The 23,793-nt window shown below is 39.8% G+C and overlaps 1 protein-coding gene across 1 annotated transcript; it reads right to left on the reverse strand.

Annotated features, from left to right (window-relative positions):
- Nucleotides 1-1,218: 1,218 nt before the first annotated feature.
- Nucleotides 1,219-2,373, reverse strand: LOC135200714 (uncharacterized protein K02A2.6-like). Its single transcript, XM_064229321.1, has one exon. The coding sequence runs from the start codon at nucleotides 2,371-2,373 to the stop codon at nucleotides 1,219-1,221; it is 1,155 nt and encodes a 384-aa protein (XP_064085391.1).
- Between the last annotated feature and the right edge of the window lie 21,420 nt (nucleotides 2,374-23,793).

Below are 23,793 nucleotides of genomic sequence, written 5' to 3' on the forward strand. Positions count from 1 at the left end.
TATGTTGACACTACCGCGACAGAGAAAATCTGGTTCTAGAACGGGAACGGTTCCTATTCCTGCCACCCAGCGGCAGGGGGGTAGATCACCTGACCTACCTGCAGCGTGTGCCGCGAAATTCGAATTTCTGTCGGACGTCAGAGACATAAGCTAAGTATATATCTGCCGGGGAAGAATTGCATGTACAAAAAGTGTATGTAACAAAACCTTTTATGCACTTAATCACTTGTTTATGATTGTTGTGTGGGATGCTGCCACATACATCCATGCGAGAAATGGAATGAAGGGGTGACAAATCAAACCCGTAGATTCTTTAAAATCTTGTAATGAAGATAAACAAGACATCAAGACGACAGTAGCGGGAAGCAGGTCCGCGCTTGTCACTACAATGACCACTGGACAGTGACTGACTATGCATATGGCGGGAAATAAAGGCAGTGTTGACACATCTAATTACAATGTTGCCACGATGCATAATGAAATAGTGGTCTCACAGTATGTGCAATGGGAAATATACATGGAAATATAAATATAATTCTTCTTTAGAATAATGCAAAGCAAATGTACAAAATGTTCATAAACTGTACGTAATGTAATCAATATACAGCATAACATTAAATATCTATACACCTCCCTCCCCCTTTACGCTCGTAGCAGTGTCTCGAGCGGAACATAAATTCCTCTGAGCTAGTCGAGGTGAATGGCGAGGGACATTGGAGGGTTCGAATGATGGCTCTCTTTCCTGGCCAGAGCAAGGGGACACAGGGACTTGGGGAGAGGTGTCATCACTCATGTTAGCCACTGGGCGTAAATGTCTTCGGTTTCGAAAACCATACACGACCACTTGGAAGGCGTATTTCATACTTTCTTGACATTCGCGGCCCATCACGATGCCGACCTTGTCCATCGAAGCGTCGTTGAGTCCTGTATCCTAACTCGTTGGCCGATGGTGAGGTTGGGTAGAGGGCGGGGGGCATGAGAATTGTAAAGGCTCATGGCTTGGTGAGTTTGTTTTGGGCAGCAGTGCGACGGTCGTAATCTTCAGTCTTAGTTTGCCACTCCTCTGTGAATGATCTGGGGTGAGCCGGAACACAAGTGCGGAGAGGATGGCCATAGAGGATCTGCGCAGGGGAGCGTCCAGCAGGGTTCGGTGTATTCCGAAGCTCCAGCAGTCCTCTATCAAAGGCTTCACCAATCTATGTTCCCGGATGGGGCAGTCTAGATGATAAGATGTTTAACAGCTTTCACTGCAGCTTCTGCATGTCCATTAGCCTGAGGGTAATGTGGAGAAGTGATGATGTGATGAACTCCCCAGCGGTCAGCAAATTGCTTGAAGTCATGGCTGGAAAATGGGGGTCCTCCATCAGTTCGTAAGCGGAGTGGAACACCAACCTCGCGGAAGAAAACACAGAACATTCTTGTAACTCTGGCTGCAGTTGTGTCACGTCCACAGGGAACAACCACAGGCCAGCCTGAAAGTCTATCAGCAATAACAAGGAAGGATTTCCCTGCTACGTGGAAGAAGTCAGCTGACACACTTTCGAAGGGCCAGGATGGATGGTCATCACACATGTAAGGCTCTTGTTGCTGAATGGGAAGAAGCTGTTGGCAGGCCTCACAGCTTTCTACTTTACTCTTAATATCTGCATTGATACCTAGCCAGAATACTGTCTGCATTGCACGACGTCGAGTAGCTTCAATCCCTCGATGGCTGTCGTGGAGTCGATCCAAGGTGCGTCTACGGAGGGCTGCAGGGATGACGATCCGGGGTCCATACAATACTAACTCTCCATCCGCGTAAAGGTTGTCCCGCAGCTTCCAATACGGGAGGGCGGAAGTGTGGAGATCATAGCGGTTGGTAGGAAAACCGTTGGAGACATAGTGAATGAGACGACTGTAATCTTGATCCTGGGATGCGGCCGTGCGGATTTCTTGTAGAGACTTGTCTTCTTCGATGATGGGTCCTGTTGCCTGGTCGTCAGTGGAAGTGGCGGTGCTGGCAACGATACGCCTGACATGTGCAGTCGAAGTAGTGCACTCTTCTTCATCTTCAGGTGTGGGGCGACTGGTTGGGGAGCGAGACAGGGCGTCTGGTATGCAAAGTTGTTTCCCTGCGCGCCATACTGCAGTGAAGATGTAGGGGGCCACTTTCATCTTGAGGCGTGGATTCTCAATAGCATCCAAAGTGTAGATGTGATTGAGAATTGGTATCAAGGGGCGATGGTCAGTCATTAAGGTGAAATGTTGAAGTCCAGACAAGTATAGGCGGCACTTAGCTATAGCCCAAGTGACTGCAAGTAGCTCCAGCTCTATGGTGGCGTAGCGAGTCTCTGTATCCGTAAGGAAACGAGAGCCACACTGGACGAGACGCATCTGACCTCGGCCGTTATCTTGAAGTAGGGCATAGCCGAGACCGTATAGGCGTGAGGCATCTGTTTGTAGAACCACAGGCGAGGCAGGATTGAAGGGTGCCAGGACAGGTGGTGAAGTCAGAGCTGTCTTGACTTTCTTAAATGCTCGCTCATGGTCGGGCGTCCAGACGAATGAGCGTTTTGGGGCTCATAAGTGGACGTAGGGGCTGTGCTGCTGCTGCGATGTCTGGAGTGAAGTCGGCAAGTTGATTGACGAGACCCATAAACGACCTGACGTCTGTGACGTTGGATGGTGTCGGGAAGTCGCGTATAGCTGATACCTTGTCGGGGTCTGCTGCAATACCATCGGATGATAAGACATAACCGCAAAAGTTAACTTTAGGGGCAGCTACAGTAAATTTCTCCTTGTTGAGGGTGATGCCATACTGACGGCATCTGGTCAGCATTTGGTGCACGTGTTGTAGGTGGGAAGGGAGATCCTCGTCGGAAAGGAGGATGTCATCTACAACCTTCACACAGTTGGGAACACCTTGTAGTGCCATATCTCCACGAAGGCAGTATGCATCACCTGTTGCTGAAAAATCCCATCGGGCCGCGACAGTGCTGGAACCTTCCATACGGAGTTATAAATGTAGTCAGGTGGCGGTCCTCTTCTGCCAACTCCATTTGCCAATAGCCATGCAGGGCATCTGCTGTGGTGAAGTACTTCGCAGTAGGAGAGATGTTGCGGACGGCATCATGGGGCGTAGGTGAAGGGTGTGTAGGGCGGGCTACATGAGAATTTAGGTGGTGTGATCCACAGTGATGCGCACACCTTTGTCCTTGGGTACCAAGACCATGGGATGGCACCATTCAGAGGGTTCGTCGCCTGCTGGTCTGATGATTCCTTGTTGCACCAAGGAGTCAAGTTCTTCTTTCACTTGATCTCTGAGAGCAAACGGAATGGGCCTGGGTGTATGCACAGCGAATGGTGTAGCACCAGGTTTCAGGTGGATCCTCATTGGAGGGCCTGCCATTTTCTTTAGTGGCTGGGTTTGTAGATCCTTCTTGGATATGAGGACGTCGCTGAAGTGCCGAAGAAAATAGTCCTTAACAGCTGCGGGGACGTCATGGCAGAGGCAGGAAACTGAGCGCATCTGTTGACATGTGTTACCTTGAGGATGGGCTTCGGGAATTCCAGCGACACTATGGCGAGAGCTCGGCAATGCTCACGGGAGAGGAGGGGAGTCTGGATATCCTCATGAACATGTATGGTTGCTGAGCAAGACTTGTTGCCAAGACGAAGTGTTGCCTGGAAGCATCCTACAGCCGGTGTCATGGGGGATCCATCTGCTGTTACAACGTCTGTCATGGGTGGAGGTTCGAGCCTTGTCCGAGGTATGCGGAGTGCATCCAAATGTATGGTGCCAATCACTGTGATGTCTGCTCCTGTATCGGGGATTAGCTGGAGTTGTGCTGATATATCGCCAAATGACAGAGAGACAGTGACTGGTGTGGGGGACTCGCTACCCAAGTTATCACCCACGAAACGGCAGCTGGGATTTGACTTATTATGAGGAGGTGAAGCTGTGTACCCAGTCTGACTTTTCTTGGTCGACCTGCACATCTTCTCAAAATGTCCCTGTTTCTGGCAGGTCTTGCACTGAGCTTCCTTAGCAGGGCATTTCTGAGTACGGGGCCAATGACCCGTGCGTCCACAGTTATTGCACGATGCACCCGTGGCTGGGCATTGTCCGGAATCGTGCTTGCGAGAGCAATATTGACAAGGGTCACTGTTAGGAGATTGGTGAGAATGTTGGTCAGGAGATCGATGAGAAGTCCTCTTCTGTAGACGCTGGTTCTTCTTGTATGTAGATACTGCATTGACCTGACTAGGGGAAGATGCAATGGCTGATGCAGTCGCACGTGTAGATTCGTAGGAGCGGCAGCATGTCACGAACTCTGCGAGGGTAGATGAGGGTTGGAGGGGAATAAGGCGTTGAATTAACTCTTCGTCTCTCACACCCATCAAAATTACCATCTGCAATTGCCGTTCAGTGCAGGAGGTGGGGTTGCCAGTGCATAAGTCCACTTCATCAGCGAGATCCTTGAGGCGTGCGTAGTAGTCTGCAAACGATTCTCCGACAGCCTGTTTGCAGGACAACAATTCCCTGCGTCGTAAGGCTTCATTTCTGAGGCTGCGAAAGTGCTTTTGCAGTGTATCCAACACCTCTGTAAGGGAAAGTGATGTGTTGGGAGGGATGCCCAGTGTATGCGTAAGCAGGCGCTGGACGTCCAGGGAGATGCAAGTTCTCAGGTGAATCAGCTGGGAAGTTTGATGTAACCTATCAAGTCCAACTAATGCCGCATAATCCTCGAAACGGAGTCTCCATTGGCGAAACGCTTGGTACGTTGCATCTTGTTGCAGGATGAGGTGGGGATGGACTGTAGGCGGTTGCTAGAAACTGAAGGTGTATTCTCTGAGAAGCCAGGGGGTGGGGTGGGGGACAAAGGTGTAACAGGAGGTGCAATCATGGGGTTAGTTTGCTGGGGTTGCGATGCCGCAATCTGTCCTGATAGCAAGGAGAAAAGAGACATGAACCGCTGGTTGTCTTCCTGTCTTGATTGCTCCATCTGTAGTCTGAAGTTCTGCTCCTCCTGTCGTCGTCGGTCTTGCTCTTGCATGCTGGAAGTTTGCAGAAAGTGTAAAAGATGAAGTATGTCATTATTCTGGTCTCCTGTCCTATTGGGAGTCAGGGGAGGAGGGAGAGTGGTGCTGGTATCTTCATCAGCAGTGGGGAGGTGCACAGGTACCTCGTCTCTCATCAGACCCTGCGTTTGATCCTCGGCCTGATCCGCTGTCTGCTCCTCTGTCTCATCCGCTGTCTGATCCATTAAATCAATTAGCTTTTCCTCTTGTTGAGCCATGTCGTGTTCGGTGTCGTAAGAGAGCTTGAGATCAGTAGAATACCAGAAAAATATCCAAGTCGCTGTATGTAAGCGAAAGAAAGCACTTTGGATATTTAAAAATTACAATGTTTGTCAGTGCGCTTGTGAAATAAGCGGCAGTCGGGTGGGGTGAGTGAGTGTGTGTTGCGAGCTAGCGACCAGAGGGGAGGCGGGAGGGGTGAGAGTGCCTCTGGGAGTCTGGGGGAGCGCCTCGGGCCTCAGTCACCATCGATGCATGACGAGGGGAGGATGTATGGTGGCGCTCCCGAGAAAACAGGCGCTAGAGTTCAAATGTCCCGAAGAAAGCTTGGCAAGGACACTTTAATATAATGCAACACAACACTATAGCACACTGTCACTCTAACCCTGCACTGCACAAACACTGTATCACTCTTGGAGACACTGTAGTAAACTGTCGTTGATATCTTGAGTCACTGTAAGGAATCCAATGTGCGAGACGAGAAGAAAGCGGCAATGGCGGTCGTCTTCTTGGAGTCCATAACGTGCGGTTACTCACTGCGCCATGTGTGGGATGCTGCCACATACATCCATGTGAGAAATGGAATGAAGGGGTGACAAATTAAACCCGTAGATTCTTTAAAATCTTGTAATGAAGATAAACAAGACATCAAGACGACAGTAGCGGGAAGCAGGTCCGCGCTTGTCACTACAATGACCACTGGACAGTGACTGACTATGCATATGGCGGGAAATAAAGGCAGTGTTGACACATCTAATTACAATGTTGCCACGATGCATAATGAAATAGTGGTCTCACAGTATGTGCAATGGGAAATATACATGGAAATATAAATATAATTCTTCTTTAGAATAATGCAAAGCAAATGTACAAAATGTTCATAAACTGTACGTAATGTAATCAATATACAGCATAACATTAAATATCTATACAATTGTGACTAAATATATGTTACGGGCACACTCCTAAGAAAACCATGTTTAACGTAACTTTTTGTTATTCAAGGCTGAATGGTAGCTGTCCGAGCCTAATGCAATAAATACATTAATGAATACAGATAAATTACATAACTGTAAATAGAACCCACGACCTAAGGGGTCATTGGTGAGTTAGGAGCGTCCTACGTGACAATATGAAACTAGACCACGCTGTGCAATGCTTGCAGTAGCCTGGTTTGCATTTGGACATATCATCATTTTGTTTACAAACAGCTAAACAACACCTTCCATGGGAAAGCAAGCGGTTGACTGTTTAACCCGCGGCGGAAACTCATGACTTCCGAGCCGGCGGACTACGTATTCATTTTATATGTAAAATCGCTGAGATAGCTAGTGTTCCGCTATCGACACGATGCCCTGTATTATTAGTTCTATTCTAGTTTACAAAACGGAGCGGTCATCTGACCAAACCATCTCTCTACTCTAGTGATGGAGTTAAGAAATAAAGCTGTTAAGTTTCAACTTCCTCCGTTTGAATCATCTCCCTTATTCTAAAGAAGAATCAACTCAACTAGATACCTGTAGACGAGAAGAGAAGTAGAACCCACAATGCTTACGAATAACAGTCATAAGAAAAGACATACAATCTTTCGCTGTCTAACACCATTATACTAAGTGGACAAGCTCCCGGGAGATAAGATATATATTTATATATATATATATATATATATATATATATATATATATATATATATATATATGATCTATATATATATATATATATATATATATATATATATATACACACACACACACACACTCAGAATTTGTTACTGATTTTAGTTCTTATCTGTTATGCTATTGTGTGAGCTGTAATAATAATATATTATTATTAGAAAAAACATGTATAAATTGGTAAAGTGTACAAGCATTTGGTAAGGGGCCCCACAAAGGGTTTTGTAAACAGTCATTTTAAACTTCCCATGGAAGGCAAGAAGAAATTTTTTGAATTTTTTTTCTAACACCATGTACATTTGCATATATTCTCCTTTCCATTGACATGTCATTTTCTTGAATTGGCCAAATTCAAAGTTTGCCCAGTCTGGGGTGCTGCATATGTTTTTATACCCCAGCTTTTAAGGATTAAATGGGATTAGGAGTGTCACTAATCACCTCAGTGTCCTCTTTACACTATTTTTCACCCCTTTTGCTGCATAAGCCATCATGACGAGATGTCACAGAGCCTGGTGGTCCAAACCAACTACTCTCTCTCTTAAGCACTTCCTTCCCTACATCTCTTGCGTACATGGTTTTTTATGGTTCCGTTGTTTTATTTTTGAACTGGATCATAAAACTTAAATGACATAAAGCAGCATGCCATGGGTACATCTGGTGACTTTTATTAGATGAACTTCCTGTGGTAAGTAGATAAACTCAACGACAGTTCACTGCAACAGGTATTTGACTTTTGTCTCTGCATGACATAAGGATAACTTTTGAATGTGAAGTCTGCATTCATCACACTAGAACCAGCGCTATGCCACATCGGGAGTGCAAACAAACATACAGTTAGGTTTGTCCAATAAGGTAACTTACGTTAAGCCTATGCAAGTATAGCCTACACACAGGTATAGCCTGAGAAACCTGTTGTCTGAAAAAAGGATTTAGGTAGGAGTCGTGAGAAACAAGGTAAGGCGCAATATACAGCAAGACTGCTTAAGCCTAAATTGAATTCTAGAAGGAATTAATATAAATTAGACATAACAGACTCTAATATAGGCTAACATATGTCAAACAACTCCCAGTGTAGCCTACATAAAAAAAACTCCCAGTGTAATCTATGTCAAAACAACTTCCAGTGTAGCTTATGTCAAAGAACTCCCAGCGAAGCCTATGTCAAAGAATTCTCAGTGTAGCTTAAGTCAAAGAACTCCCAGTGCAACCTATGTTAAAGAACGCGTAGTGTAGCCTATGTCAAAGAACTCCCTGTGTAGCCTACATCATAGAACTCCCAGTATGGTCTATGTCAAACAATGTGTAGCATATGACAAACAACTTCTAATGTAGCCTTTTGTCAAACAACTCCCAGTGTAGCCTATGTCAAACTATTTCCAGAAGAGCCTATGTCAAAGAATTCCCAGTGAAGCCTACTTCAAAGAACTCCTAAGTAGTCTATTGGTTACTTAGTAATGGAACCTACAGCTTACAGAGGGATCCAAACCACATCATCAAATGAATTTCTATCGCCAGAAATAAATTCCTTTGATTCCTTGTTGAGCCTATGTCAAAGAACTCCCTGTGTAGCCTAGGTAAAACAACTCCCAGAGTAGCCTATGTCAAGCAACTCCCAATGTAGCTTATGTCAAAGAACTCCTAGTGTAGCCTATGTCAAACAACTTCCAGTGTAGCCTATGTCAAATAACTTCTAGTGCAGTCTATGTCAAACAACTCAAAGTGTGGCTTATGTCAAACAATGTTCAAACAACTCCCTGTGTAGCCTATGCAAAACTGTTCAAACAACTCCCTGTGTAGCCTATGCCAAACAATGTGTAGCCTGTCAAATAAATCCTAGGGTTGCCTATGTCAAACAACTCCCAGTTCAGCACTTAGCAAGAGCTTTGGAAATGACAAATTACCAGTCAAATGTCATACTAAGCAAGACTAATAATGCAGGTCGAGTAGCATACCATATAAAAAAAGTTACCAACATGCAAATAAACCAATCAAATAAGTAAATCTAACAAGGGTAAACCTACTGCAAGCGCAGAGAAACCCCAAAAGAAATTTAGCGAAGCATTCTATCATTAGGATGTGGTAAAGAGGATCATTATAGCAATGATTGGGACAAGAGTCCTGCACCAGGTAAGAGAAGTAGTGATATTGCAATGCAATACCTAACTTGGTGATAGGACCTACAGACAGGGTACTCAAGAATAACACAGACATAACAGTTACAGGTTCATCACAAGTGGAAGTGCAGTATAGTGATAAGGAAATAAGCAAGTTACCATTGACAGTAGTCAAAGGTAAGGGACACCTTACTGGGCCTAGATTGGTTAAGGTGTATAAAATTACACTGGCTTAGTGTTCTCAGAGTTACAGGTACAAAACAGGACCCTACAGAAGGAATTTCAATAACTGAACCAACATAACCTAACTTAACCCCATTGCATTACTATGTTTCAATGCTCATATATACATGTCGTGCAAATATTAAAAGATCATCTTTCCTCTTCCACAGATAAGAGATGAGTGCAGATCAATGAAACAGCATATGGACTGAATGCCACAATGCCCTACTGTCGTGAGGTTCCCAACTGCATGGGGAACCACAAGAAACTAGGGCATTTTGGCATACAGTCCATATGCTGTTTCATTGATCTGCACTCATCTCTTATCTGTGGAAGAGGAAAGATGGTCTTTTACTATTTGTACATGTATATATGAGCATCGAAACAGTAATGCAATGGGGCTAAGTTAGGTTAGGTTGGTTTAGTTAATGAAATTCCTTCTGTAGGGTCCTCTTTTGTACCTGCAACCCTGAGAACAATATGCCAGTGTAATTACAAAACCGGACTGACAGTATTTCTTTATCCATAAGGACGACCACCTATCTTCAAATGGCTTCACATGATCAGCAGTGAGTATTATATATCATGTAGGCTATTATTATTATTATGTATACTATGCCTATGGATGAAGCTTATATATATGGGATGACAGCTCTGGAGATGACAATTATTTTACCAATACTGTTGCCAAATTTTATTGTCAGTTTGACCCAGGAATGAAGAACAATAATTAGTTCTGCCTCTAGATAGTAAAACAGGACTTAATTTATGGTGGATAGAAAGGCCTTTAACATCGACAAATTGGTCAACTATACTGCTCAACTGCTCAAGCGTATACAAACCTCAACAGACATAATTAAAATTTTTATATCTACATATAGCACACCTTGTCCTTGGTAAACATTGCAAGGATAATTTACCAATCATTAAAGACTTTAGAAAATAACCATGATGTAGTTGCCATATCTACAAAACTTTATGGCTCAACTGTATAAGAAATATACCATCAAAATTAAATATTTTTATTTCTGCAAAAAATACATATTGTATATAGTAAATGGTGCATAAATCATTTGACAGTCTTGACAGACATCAGAGAAAACACGTTTTAAAGCGTACAGGGTTTCCCATAAGTTTGTATAGGTTGCCCCATTGTTTACATAAGAATCATTGCATAGTGATGGCGCCAGGCAGTGCACATCACAAACTGGTTTGGCTACTATACGCTGTCCAAGCTCTCCTCTCTTTATCTATGGCACGTCCCCTTCCTCCGTCCCAATAGCCCCCTCCCTTCTCCCCTACCCAACCATTCTCTCTTTGTTAGAACACTAGACAAAAGAGGCCAGATCAATTATGGTGGGAGCTTTGTCAAAAACAAGAGATTTGTTAAGTTGATGCTCCTTAATTTCCTTTATTTTCCTTCTAATAAAGGTAAGGCTTATTCTTCTACTGCTTATTCATTTAACTTTAAGCCACGTGACCAATGAGATTATTTCTTTTTCATAGTAGTCTAGTTATATGTTTTTGAGCGTTCAATACCTTCATGTGGTGATGAATAGGGACCCAAGAAAGAACAGCAAATAAAAAAACACAAAATTTTACAGAAAATAAAAAATCAAAACAAACATTTAAAATGAATAAATGCTCACATGCAAAGATCCACAATCAGACTTTATGGAAATATAAAAAAAGGAAATATATTGTTGAGAAATAATAAACTTTAAAATAATTCGGAGAAAATATGAAAGGAAAAACTATGGAGCAAGAAAAATAAACTGCTCAGTCAATGATATAACACTATTTGACTGATGATAAAACTGTAAAGGAAGGTAGCTGAATAAAATGAGATTTTTGTAAATACAGTCTTCTTCGTATTTTGATATAAGCGTAGAGAATCCTGGCTAAGCCAAAATATTCAACAGACCTCGATAAAAAAAAATGGAGACAGATATCACCATAAAAAAAAACATGAGAGCCAGCAACAAGGAGAAACCATCGCCCTCCCAACCGTTTAAAATAAGACAGATTGCACTAACAACATCTCCTCCTATGCCTGTATATTCCACTAAAAATTTTCAACAAGCAAGAAATAACATCACTATGAAGGCGATATCCTATTTGTTTAAGAAACTACATTTTCATATTTCCGGCAGCTTCGAAAGCAAGAATAGCAAAATACGATTTTATTTCCTGTAATTCTCAGCATCTATAGCTAACAAAGTGACAATAAACCAGACCACCAAAGTCATTTCTTTCTGTTCTATGGCTTTGGAACGACACAACATAGAATTTAAATCTATGGACTCTCATAAGAAAGCAATAAATACTTATCTGGAATTAATTGTTCTCAATCAATAGCAAAGATACTAAAATTACATACATAGGTCTAGTTTTGCTTGGCCATATCCATGTCCTTGCTAATACCATTCTTAAAGGCTTGTTGATTTGCAATGAATCGATTTTATAAGTCAACATGGAGTGTTACCTGGTTACATTTCTGATAAAAGACAGAAAAAGAAAATATTGCAATTTTACTGATCACCATGATGATGAAAATGTTTATGTCCATTCAATGAAGGTAAATTTATAATTTTATTTTAAGGTGACAGTAGGAAGCATAGCAAATAAATGGTGGGGTCTGGGGTGGGGAGGGGGGGGTGAGCCCCAGCTAAGCAGCACTGCCTACAAGAGATGGTGGATAGTCCGAGATTAGACCGGCCAGCCTGACTATAGGCGGCATATTGGATTTCAAAACTGCCTTGAAAACATATTTTACGAAGAAAGTCACATGCTTATTTTAGTTCGTGTGGGGCTTTCATATATCACATTATGTTGAGAAAACTTCAATCTTTTGAATGGTATGCTTAGAGTTGTAATTGTATTCTTGTTTCACCAATTAAATATCGAGTGAATAAGACCCAGCCAGCGTGATGGTGGTGGATCGTCCGTGATTGTTTACCCTAATAACTCAAAAACAACTCATTTCCCACACGTATTACTAACAGAATCATTCAAGACACATTAAAACACAAGAAAATGTATAATTACTCAAGAAAAAACGGAGTTAGAACTGATGTAAAGATTTGCCTGTTTTTAATTGCACAGCATTTTAACAAGTGAGCAGATTGAGGGCACATGACTAGCTTAGCCTATCAAACGCCATTCTCTAGCTACTACCAGTGTGGGACAGCCTCTGCTTTAAAAATAATAATAATAATAATAAATCAAACATAACATGAACAAAGATGAATTTATATAAGAAAAAACACAACGACTTTTGCTCTGAATCCTACACAATCCTATCGCCACCTTCACATCTCTGAAACTGAAAGAGTTGACGACAAAAACTGTATCCTACAGGCCTACCTACGCAGAGAATTCCTAACGACTGACAAAATGCAGCAAGTTTCCTTTTGTGGCAGAACAACGTGCCTGAAAAGACGAGAAGTGGACGCAATCAGTAACCTAAAGGCCTTACTTATACTACCAAGAATTTCGAATAACGAGCACGGAATAATTTACTCTATATGATGTAGTGGTATATTTAACACGAAATCTGCTACGATTTAAAAACAGATATCACCACTGTACTTATTACCCACGATCATAATAAGCTGAATAGCAGGACATGTCAACAGTGAAACACAATAAGACATCCTTTCTTTCCCTCAAACTAAAACTCGCTTCCTTCTTCCTACTCAGCACTCTCCAGCTAGGCCGAGTCTCACTGCTATAAAACTTTCTCTCCTACTGATGGGTACCGTAAGGTTCAAAGGGGTTGCAATCCTGCCTGTCACCCTATCTCCTTTCTAAAACTAACCGCCAAAGCACTGTTTTTTTGTATCTTTACAGATATTCCAGTTACGGGCTGCTCTAGGAGCAAGAGTCCGTGCCAGCACAAGGCTGGCTTAATCTTCAACAACAACAACAATAAGACATTTTTCACCTGAGCACAAAATCACCATAAATAACATTCGTTATCCTTCGCTTACCTGTGAGATGTAGCTAACCCCTACTTGTTGCCGAAGGCTTCCTGCGCCATTTTGCGAATAACGAACTAAAAATAATGGTAAATAATCACTAGTTACACTGTGCTAAAAAACACTCCGCGGAATCCGGGAATTGCCCGGAAGCATCGACGGCGCCACCCTGGTGGTGGGATACGGAAGTAACCAGTGATACCTCCACAATAAAAGATACTAATACATATATCAAAACTAGAACATTTAACAAACAACCTGAGCTTATTATCCACGTTGAAATAAGACGCATACAATTCTATACTTTAACATTACTGTTGCTAATTTAAAGAAGACGAACGGTTTTGAATCTGGCAGATTAACCCTCTTACGCCGATTGGACGTATTAAACGTCGAGTCAAAATGTCTCCCGTATGCCAGATTGGGGAACGGTATCATACGTCGGCTCAAAAAAGTTTTTTTTAAAAATTCGGGGAAAAAATACTTATAGGCTACCAGCCGAAAACTTTTGTATCACGCGCCTTGGGGGATGCTGGGAGTTCACGGATCAAGGCGTTGTTTTGTTTACAATCGCTACGCAGGCGCGCAAGCGCGAATTTCTTTCTTATCGCACTAAAAAGTATCAGTGACACATCTCGGAAATTATTTCGTCACTTTGACATAATTATTGCACCATTTTAAATTATCCTTTACATGAAGTATTATATATGAAAATGTGCGCAATTTCATGCACAATACAACTAAAAAATACTCATGATTGTAGCTTTTATCAGTTTTGAAATATTTTCATATAAATAACGATAAGTGCAAAAATTTCAACCTTCGGTCAACTTTGACTCTACAGAAAATGGTCGAGAAACGCAATTGTAAGCTAAAATTCTTATATTATAGTAATATTCAATCATTTGCCTTCATTTGCAACAAATTGGACGTCTCTAGCACAATATTTCGATTTATGGTGAATTTATGAAAAAACTTTTTCCTTACGTTCGTGCGATAACTCTTCCGATAAATTTTTTCGTCGATTGTCCTAATGTTTGCAACCCTTTTAAATTTGCCGTTACATAAAGTTTTATATATGGAAATGTGCGCAATTTCATGCACAATACAACAAAAAACAACCCATGGTTGTAGCTTTTATCAGTTTTGAAATATTTTCATATAAATAACGTTAAGTGCGAAAAACGCAATTGTAAGCTAAAACTCTTATATTCTAGTAATATTCAATCATTTACCTTCATTTTGCAACGACTTGGAAGTCTCTAGCACAATATTTCGATTTATGGTGAATTTATGAAAAAAAAAACATTACGTTCGCGCGGTAACTCTTCCGAAAAAATCAGAATTTTTTTGTGCGATTGTCGAAATGTTTGCACCATTTAAAATTAGCTGTTACATAAAAGTTTTATATATGAAAATGTGCGCAATTTCATGTAGAATACAACTAAAAATGATTGAAGGTTGTAGCTTTTTCTCTTTTTTCGAAATATTTGCATATAAATCACGATAAATAGAAAAAAAACCACGTTCGGTCAAATTTGACTCTACCGGAAATCGTTTGAAAAACGCAATTGTAAGCTAAAAGTCTTACGGCCTAGTAATATTCCGTCATTTTTCTTCATTTTGAAACAAATTTGAAGTCTCTAAAACAATATTGTGATTTATGGTGAATTTTTGAAAAATATATTTACCTTCACTCCGCGCGCCGATTCGCGGCCGCAAGTCTCCGAAATACGTACATGGCATTATCCTAATATTTGCTCCTTTTCATATTAGGCTTTTTATAGAGTTTCATATATCAAAATGTGCGCAAATTCATGAAGAATACAATAAAAATAGTTGAAGGTTGTAGCTTTTTTGTTTTTCCATCTTCGAAATATGTGCATATAAAAAATATATATATTAAAATTCCGACATTCATTTCAAATTTAACTCGTCCGAAATGGTCGAAATCTGCAATTCTAATCTAAAACTCTTACAGTATCGTAATATTCAATCATTTGTCTTAATTTTGAAACAAATTGGAAGTCTCTAGAACATTATTTAGAATTAACGGTGAATTTTTGAAAATAACATTTTTTTACGTCCGCTCGTTACGAATTCGTACATCATTTTGTGATAATATTTTTCCGGTGTTGCTTTTATTGTTTTACTATGTATTATATATCAAAAGGATTGCAATTTAGTGTACAATACAACGAAAAAAAAGTAACTCGTTAGCTTTGACCGTTTTTTGCACAGCGTGATTTGAATACAATTATCTATGAATTTTGTTTTTTCGCTACCATATATCGCATTATTTACATATGATAATGATATTATTTTTCATTTCTGATGATTGCATACTAAACTTCAGGCAATGAAAAAAAAATGAGCCAAAAATGAACTCTTAATCTTCAAAACTAAGCGCGCTGTGATTTTTTGAAAAAATTATTTTTTCCGGTTCCGCGCTCACTCCAAACCGGCGCCGGCATACAGGAGAGGTTTTGATTTTTAGGGCTTCGGCGTAAGAGGGTTAAATGAAAATGTTGGCATCAACTGGCTTTCTTCTGTGGGTTTAGCTTCGATCTACGTAATTAAGAAATGGAAAAGTTACCCTTGCAGTAGTTTGCTGTCCGTTTTCCTTTAAAGGAAAATTCGTTAATGCTGATATTTTTTTGTTTTTGTTTTACTACTTAAATACTAATGAGTATATGTTTATTAGTTTACTATTACATAACGTTTTATCAAAATAAATGCATATCAACATATAGGTACTAGTGTCCAACATACTTTGAAAGTTCAAAATAGATAGCTCATTTAACTTGGTAATTTTCATACGTATAAGCGACATATGTCACATTGTTACACTTAATGTAAACAAGCGGGTCTGTCTCGGCTCAAATTGGGCGAATCGGGGCACGCCGGAAAATCTCCCACCCTGGAACGGCCCCTTTTCAAATTGGTTAAAGCCTATTTGCCTTAAACTCCTCACAGTATTGGTTCCGGAACGGGCTTTTTCATGTCATACCATTATGAAAGGACCCAAACAATCAAGCTACTCAAAAGAGCCTATTAACTGTGGAAGTATATAGCCCTTGATAATGGGGTGACTGCCCATTTCGATCCTAGACCTGCTGTGGCAAAGTTCCGAGAGAGAGAGAGAGAGAGAAGGGGGTAGATACAAAGTTTCAGACAAAGAATTATATCAAGATAGGAATTTTATAAAGAAGTTTTGTTTCATTATCATTTTTCATTTTGTTTAGCCCATGATAATTTAGTAATTTTGTATACTGTATTTATTTTCATTCTTTTGGGCACAATTCCTTTATATTTTCTATATTGTATAATTGTAGTTTTACAATTTTAGTGAGGTAAAGGAAAATCTTATTTAAGAAAGTATATGATAATTTAAAGTTAACTTGTCATGTACTGTATAGTATATTTTATTCTTTTGGTGCACAAATCAATATTTTCTATTTTGTATAGTTTTACCATTTTCGTGAGGAAAAGGAAAGTCCCATTATATTATGAGTTTTTGGATTTAGTTAATTGATTTTTCTGCGTTTTCATTAACTTTTTTAAAGGTTATACCACAAAGTTACAAATTGAAATAAATTTTTTTTCTCTCTCTCTCTTAGACTCAGGTCCATCGAGATATCCAAGAAACATTATAACAGCTAAGTTTTCCTCTTTCGGGTCTAGTGGCTATTATAGCCTACCTCTGCCCTTTCCTTCCTATCGAAGGAGAGAGAGAGAGAAGGGGTTGGGGGAGGGGGGGGAGGTTGTTGAGGTGGGAGTGGGAAGATGGTGATATGGTGTGAAGAGATCTGGGATCAGGCGTGTCCATAAAGGATTGGGTCTTAAAAGTTAACAGTAGTAAGGGGAGGAGGAGGAAGGATTTGATATGGAGGAAGAAGAATCCTCCTCCTTCTGCTCCTTCTCATCCTCCGTTCCGTCTCCTCCTTCTACTTCTCTTCCGCCCCCTTCTTCTCCTCCTTTTATTCCTCCTCCTCTTCTCCCTCCTCCTCCTCTTTCTCCTTCTCTTCCTCATTCTCATCCTTTTCCTCATCCTTCTCATTATTATCCTGCTCCTTCCATCCTCCTTCTCATCTTCCCCTCCTCCACATCCTCTTCCTTATCCTCTTCTTCCTCTCCCTCTTCCTCCTCCACCTCCTTCTCATCATCCTCCTCCTCCTCTTCATTCCCCTTCTCCTCATCCTTGTCCTAATCCTCCTCCTCCTCTCCTCCTCATTATCCTACTCCTCATCTTCCTCCTCCCCATCCTCACCCTCACCCTCATCCTCATCCTTTCCTCCTCCTCCTTCTCTTCTCCATCATCCTCCTTCTCCTCTTCCTCCACCTCCTCCTCCTACTTTTAATCAACCTGTGAGTCTAACATCCCATATTATGAAAGTGTATCAAAGGGTAATGAAGAAAAATATTATGAAACATTTAATGGAAAATAATTTGTTTAATATAGGACAACATGGTTTTGCACCCAGAAAAAGTACACAAACCCAACTGTTAGTCCACCGTGAGAACATATATAAAAATATGATAAACGAAAAAGATACACATGTGGTTTACCTAGACATTGCAAAAGCTTTTGATAAGGTAGATCATAATATATTAGCGAAGAAAATGAGAAAACATAATATAGTGGACTAAGTAGGAAGATGGATAAAAGAATTTTTACAAAACAGAAAAAAACTAGTGATTGCAAACGATGAGAAATCGGATTCACTAAACCCCAAACGCTCGCTAAACATTCACTGACTACTTATACACTAAATATTTACTAAACACTAACGTTCACGAAACATTCACTAAACCCATAAACACTACTAAACATGGTCTGATTACTTACTGAATGGCTACACACTAAACATTTACTAGACAAACATGCACTAAACCTTCATTAAACCCTAAAAATTTACATTAAACATTCACTAAACCCTAAACACTAACTACACGATCACTAAATATTTACACACTGAACATTCACTAACATTCACAAAACATTCACTAAAACCCTAAAGACTCACTAAACTTTCACTGACATTCACGAAACATTCACTAAGCCCTAAACACTCAGTAAACATTCACTAAATACTTACACACTAAACATTCACTAACATTCTCCAAAAACCTAAAGACTCACTAAACATTCACTAAGCCCTAAACACTCGGTAAACATTCACTACATACTTACACACTAAACATTCACAAGACATTCACTAAACCCTAAACTAAACATTCACTAAAACCTTACATAGAAACATTCACTAAACACTTACTCACTAAACCCTAAAAATTCGCCAAACATTAAATTTTGCTCATTAAACGTTAATGATTAAAAAAAGAATTCACAACTGCACTAATCCCCTGTTCAATTTGCGGGTTACGAGACTTTTAAAGATGGCCGCAAGGCTTTGCAGCGCCGCCCTGGTGGAAGACCACCAATCTACTATGTAGTACTAGTATAGAGGACGACACTCCAAGTGTATCATACTATAGAGCCTCTATGCCCCATGCACACACACACATACACACCGATTTCCTCTTGTGAGGTCATTTTGAAGCTCATTGCAGATGAGGCGGAGGTCAAGCGGGGCCTTAGGAAGAAGAGGGGAGGAGGAGGGAAGGGATGAGGAGGTGGAGGAAGAGGAGGAGGAGGTTGAGGAAGAGGATGAGGAGGGGGAGGAAGAGGTGAAGGAAGAGGAGGGGGAGGTGATGAGGAGGTGGAGAATGAAGAAGGGAAAATGAGGAGGGGAGGGATGAGGAGGAGGAGGAGGAGTAGATGAGAAGGTGGAGGAAATGGAGGAAAAGGAGGAGAAGGAGTAGGTGGAGGAATATGAGGAGAAGGAGGAAGAGGAAAAAGAGAAGGAGGAAGGAGGAGGAGGAAGAGGAAAAGGCAGAAGGAGGAGAGGCGGAGGAGAGAGGAGGAGGAAGGAGAAAAGGAGAAGGAGGAGAGGCCTTACCTTTCAGACCTTACAGCTCGTTTGGGTTGCCCAGGTCCCTCAGTGTGAGGCACCTCTCATGTCTACCAGAGAATTCCTATTGCATCTTCTGGTATATTTCGCTCTCCAATCTTGGATGGTCTGGGATGCAGCTTAGATCTTTGTCGAGCTTATTCTTAAACACATTTACGCTCACTCCTGATATGTTTCTCAGATGAGCTGGCAACGCATTGAATATACGCCTGCATTATCGATGCTGGTGCGTAGTGGATTAATGTCCTGTGTGCTTTCCTTAGTTTTCCTGGTACAGTTTTGGGCACTATTAATCTACCTCTACTTGCTCTTTCTGATATTTTTAGCTCCAAGTTGTTTCCGACAATTCCTTCTATCTGTTTCCATGCCCTGTATTATCATGTAGCGTCTCTTCTCCTTTCTAGACTATAATTTAAAAATTGTAGTCTTTCCCAGTTGTCAAGATCCTTAACTTCTTCTATTCTAGCTGTAAAGGACCTTTGCACACTCTCTATTTGTGCAATATCCTTTGGTAGTGTGGGTAACCATATATTGCAATATTCAAGTGGGACTATGTACATACGTTTTATAAAGCATAATCATGTGTTCGGCTTTTCTTGTTTTGAAGTGCCGTAACAAAATTCCATTTTTTGCTTTGAATTTTGCCAATAGTATTGCTATTTGATCATTGCATAACATGCTCCAATCCAACATCACACCAAGGTCTTTAACTGTCTCCTTATTAGTGATTGTCTGGTTATTAGGTCCCCTACATGCATATAGCGTTCCTTCTTTATCTCCATAATTTATTGATTCAAATTTATCAAAGTTAAATACCAACCTATTTATCTTTGCTCATTCATTTACTTTGTTAAGGTGCTATGTAGCGAGTTCCTATCTTCATCACAAGTAATTTTTCTACTTATTCATGTGTCATCGGCGAAACTACTCACTATCGAGTCTTTAACATTACTGTCCATGCCTGCAATCATAATAACAAATAGCAATGCAGGTAACACCTTACCTTGTGGCAATGTTTAAGCATTCAATGAATGTTTAATGAATGCTTAAGGTTTAGTAAATGTTTATCAAGAATTACGGTTTTTTTAAATGAATGTTTTTTGTAATTGTTCATTGAATATTTAGTGAATGTTGGGGTTTAGTTAATTTTGTAATGTTAGTGTTTAGTGAATGTTTAAGCATTCAGATGGATGTTTATTAAGGCTTGGGGTTTAGTGAATGTTTAGTGGAGTGTTTGAGGGTTTAAGTGGATACTTAGTGTATAGTGGAATGTGTAGTGTGTAAGTGTTCAGTGAATGTTTAATAAGTGCTTAGGGCTTAGAAAATGTTTAGTGAGTGTTTAAGTTTTAGTGAATGTTAGTATTCAGTGAATGTTTTGAGAGTGTTTGGCATTGAGTGAATTTTTGGGAATATTAGTGTTTAGCAAATGCTTAAATATTCTATTAATGTTTAGTTAGTGCCTAGGGTTTAGTGAATGTTTAGGGTTTAGTGAACGTTTAGGGTTTGGGAGTGAATGTGTAGTGCGTACGTGTTCAGTGAATGTTTAATGAGGTTGACTTAGGGTTTAGTAAATGTTTAGGTTTTAGTGAAAGTTAGTGTTTAGCGAATGTTTAAGCATTCAGTGAATGTTCAGTGAGTGCTTAGGGTTTAGTGAATGATTAGTGAGGGTTTAGGGTTTTGTGAATGTTGGTATTTAGCAAATGTTTAGTGTAGGTGTTTCAGTGAATGTTTAGTGAGTTTTTTAGGGTTTATAGAATGATTGTGTTTAATGAGTGATGATGTACGTTCATTTACTGTTTAGTTTTTAAATTTTTAAAGTGTTCAGTGGTTTAATGAATAGTTAGTGTTTAATGAGTGTTTAGAGTTCAATGAGTGTTTAGTGTATAGCGAGTGCTCAGTGAATGCTTAGTGTATACTGAGTACTTAGTGAAAGTTTAGTGTATAGTGAGTGCTTAGTGAATGCTTAGTGTTTAATGACTGTCTACGATTAAGTGAGTGTTTAGTGAATATTTACTAAGTGTTTGGGGTACAGTGAATATTTAGTGAGTGTTTAGTGAGCATTCCTTGTATAGTGAGTGCCTATAAGTGTTGAGTACTCAGTGAGTATCTAGTGTTATTTAGTGTGATTGTATGTTAAGTGTGAGTGTTTAGTGAGAGTGAGTGTGCAGTAAGTGTGTATTTAGGTGGGTGTAAGTGTATTATGAATGTTAATGTTTAGTGATAGTACATTACTGTTTAGTTAGTGCTTAGTGACTGTATGCAAAGAAAGTCCTGTAATTTCCAAGAACTATTCATTCTAGACACTGCTTAGATCCGAGAGAAGATGCTTAGACCTTGACCACAATGGTTGGAGTGCTTAGGCAAACATGTTTTTGTAAGGTAATTTTTCTCTGTGAAATTGGGTCCAGTAAAAATAATAATAATACCAGCAACACTAATAATAATAATAGTAAAAATCATAATATTAGTAGTAATAATAACAAGATGATAATAATAGTAGAAAAAAAAAAATAACGGTAAAAATAATAAAAGTAATAAAGTATACTACTATGAGCTAGACCAAGGCCTTTCAACATTGCTAGGTTCGGCCATTTCACGATGACAGCACACGCTGATCCAGATTTGGACGGATTTCATCAGAGTTTTTCAAGGTCTTCCTCGTCTTTGGAAAGTAAAATCCAAAGGAAGTTGTGACAAGGGGAAGAGGAACGATGCTTACCTAACGCTACTAGAAAAACTAGGTCAGGAAGACCCATTGGCCACAAATGTAGTAGTCATTATGCCTTTACAATGATAAGGACACAATAAATTCTAGATTCATTAAATTAGTAGGTCTAAGATATTGTAGTTGGATGAAACTGGTAGTTCTATATCAAAAACATTACTTTATAACCTATGTCTTTCTAACAATAGCAACACAGTCAATTATAGATTCAGAGAACAGAGGAGATATCAGGATTCCAGTGACGTTTTTACTCACCCAACCAACAAGTGAGGTAGAGAGATTTGTATATTAAAGGACATTTGTAGCTTAATGCATATATATGAATCACGGTGATGTGATAAATATATATATAATATATATATATATATATATATATATATATATATATATATATATATTATATATATATATAGCTACGTACTAATTTAAAGAACACTTGTATAAAATTAAACCACTCCCCTGGATCTAACTTCAGTTCATTAAGGTACTTGATTATTATAAATAAATTTCATTGGATATTGTTTTCAGGATCTCAATCGTTATACCCATTTAATCAATGATTACTACGAATTACGAATGTTTACACTGAGACTTCTACTTATTACAGGAGTTTGCGTTCAATCTGCTACTTATGCCGACAGTTTACAATAATTACACAATTATGGCTGAAGATAACATTCAAATTACTGAGGTGGAGGATGAAAAGAGAATCCTTGCATGAACTACATGCCTCTACTTCTGTGGCACAAGAAGCAAGAGCTAGTAAATCACGTATTGGGAATTCAAAGAAGCGTTAATTTGATGACAGTTACATAAAAAAAAAAATTATGCCAGTTGGAGACAAAAATACTCCTGATGGACAATGTGTTGAATGTAATCAAGTTTTGGCTAATAGTAGCTTGAATCCTGCAAAACTGAGGAGACACCTTGAAACCAACCACCAACAGTTAGTTAACAAACACGTTGATTATTATATACGAAAACGAGATCAGTGAAAAGAAAGTATGGTTTCCATAAAAAAATTTGCTTACCAAGGCAATAGAAATGCACTTGGATCATCGTAACGAGTAAGTTATCACATTGCTAAACCTGGTGAAGCTCATACAATTGCAGAATCTTTACTAAAATCGTGCATGAAAGATGTGGTTTTCTGTATGTTTGGTGAGAAATATAGCAAGGTTCTTGACACTGTACCCCTGTCAAATGACACCATATCACGTCGAATCAAAGAGATGGCAGATAATAAACCGCATCAAAATAAGTCCTGTGGGCTTCACCATTCAGCTTGATGAATCAATCGATGTTGCCGGGTTAGCTGTCCTCCTTGTGTTTGTGCGATATGTGTGCCAAGCTCTCGAGACAACTACAAGAGGTGAGGATATATTTAAGATATTAGACACATACTTCAGAAAAAAGGATCTAGTTGGGACCTTTGCATTGCTGTTTGCACTGATGGTGCAAAGGCAATGACAGGCTCAGTAAAGGGTGTAATTGGTCTCATCAAAAATGTTGCACCTGCTGTGGAGCATAGACACTGTTGCCTCCATACAAAAGCACTAGCTGTGAAAAAGATGCCAAGTGATCTAAAAGACACTTAATGAAGTAATCAAGGTAGTTAATTTCATCAAGGGTAAGCCTCTTCATTCTAGAGTGTTTGCCTCATTGTGTCAGGAGATGGGATCCATTCACAAAACCCTGTTGTTACATACAGAAGTGCGTTGGCTATCTCGTGGTAAAATTCTTTCACGTGTGTATGAATTGAGAAATGAGATTGAAGTATTTCTGAGGGAGCACAAGTCTTCTCTGTTAAGCCACTTCACTGAT

This window comes from Macrobrachium nipponense, chromosome 27 (genome assembly GCF_015104395.2).
Source record: "Macrobrachium nipponense isolate FS-2020 chromosome 27, ASM1510439v2, whole genome shotgun sequence".
Taxonomy (NCBI): domain Eukaryota; kingdom Metazoa; phylum Arthropoda; class Malacostraca; order Decapoda; family Palaemonidae; genus Macrobrachium; species Macrobrachium nipponense.

Coding starts and splice junctions, on each gene's coding strand:
- LOC135200714 (XM_064229321.1), bottom strand. CDS start 2,373: ATGCGTCTCGTCCAGTGTGGCTCTCGTTTCCTTACGGATACAGAGACT.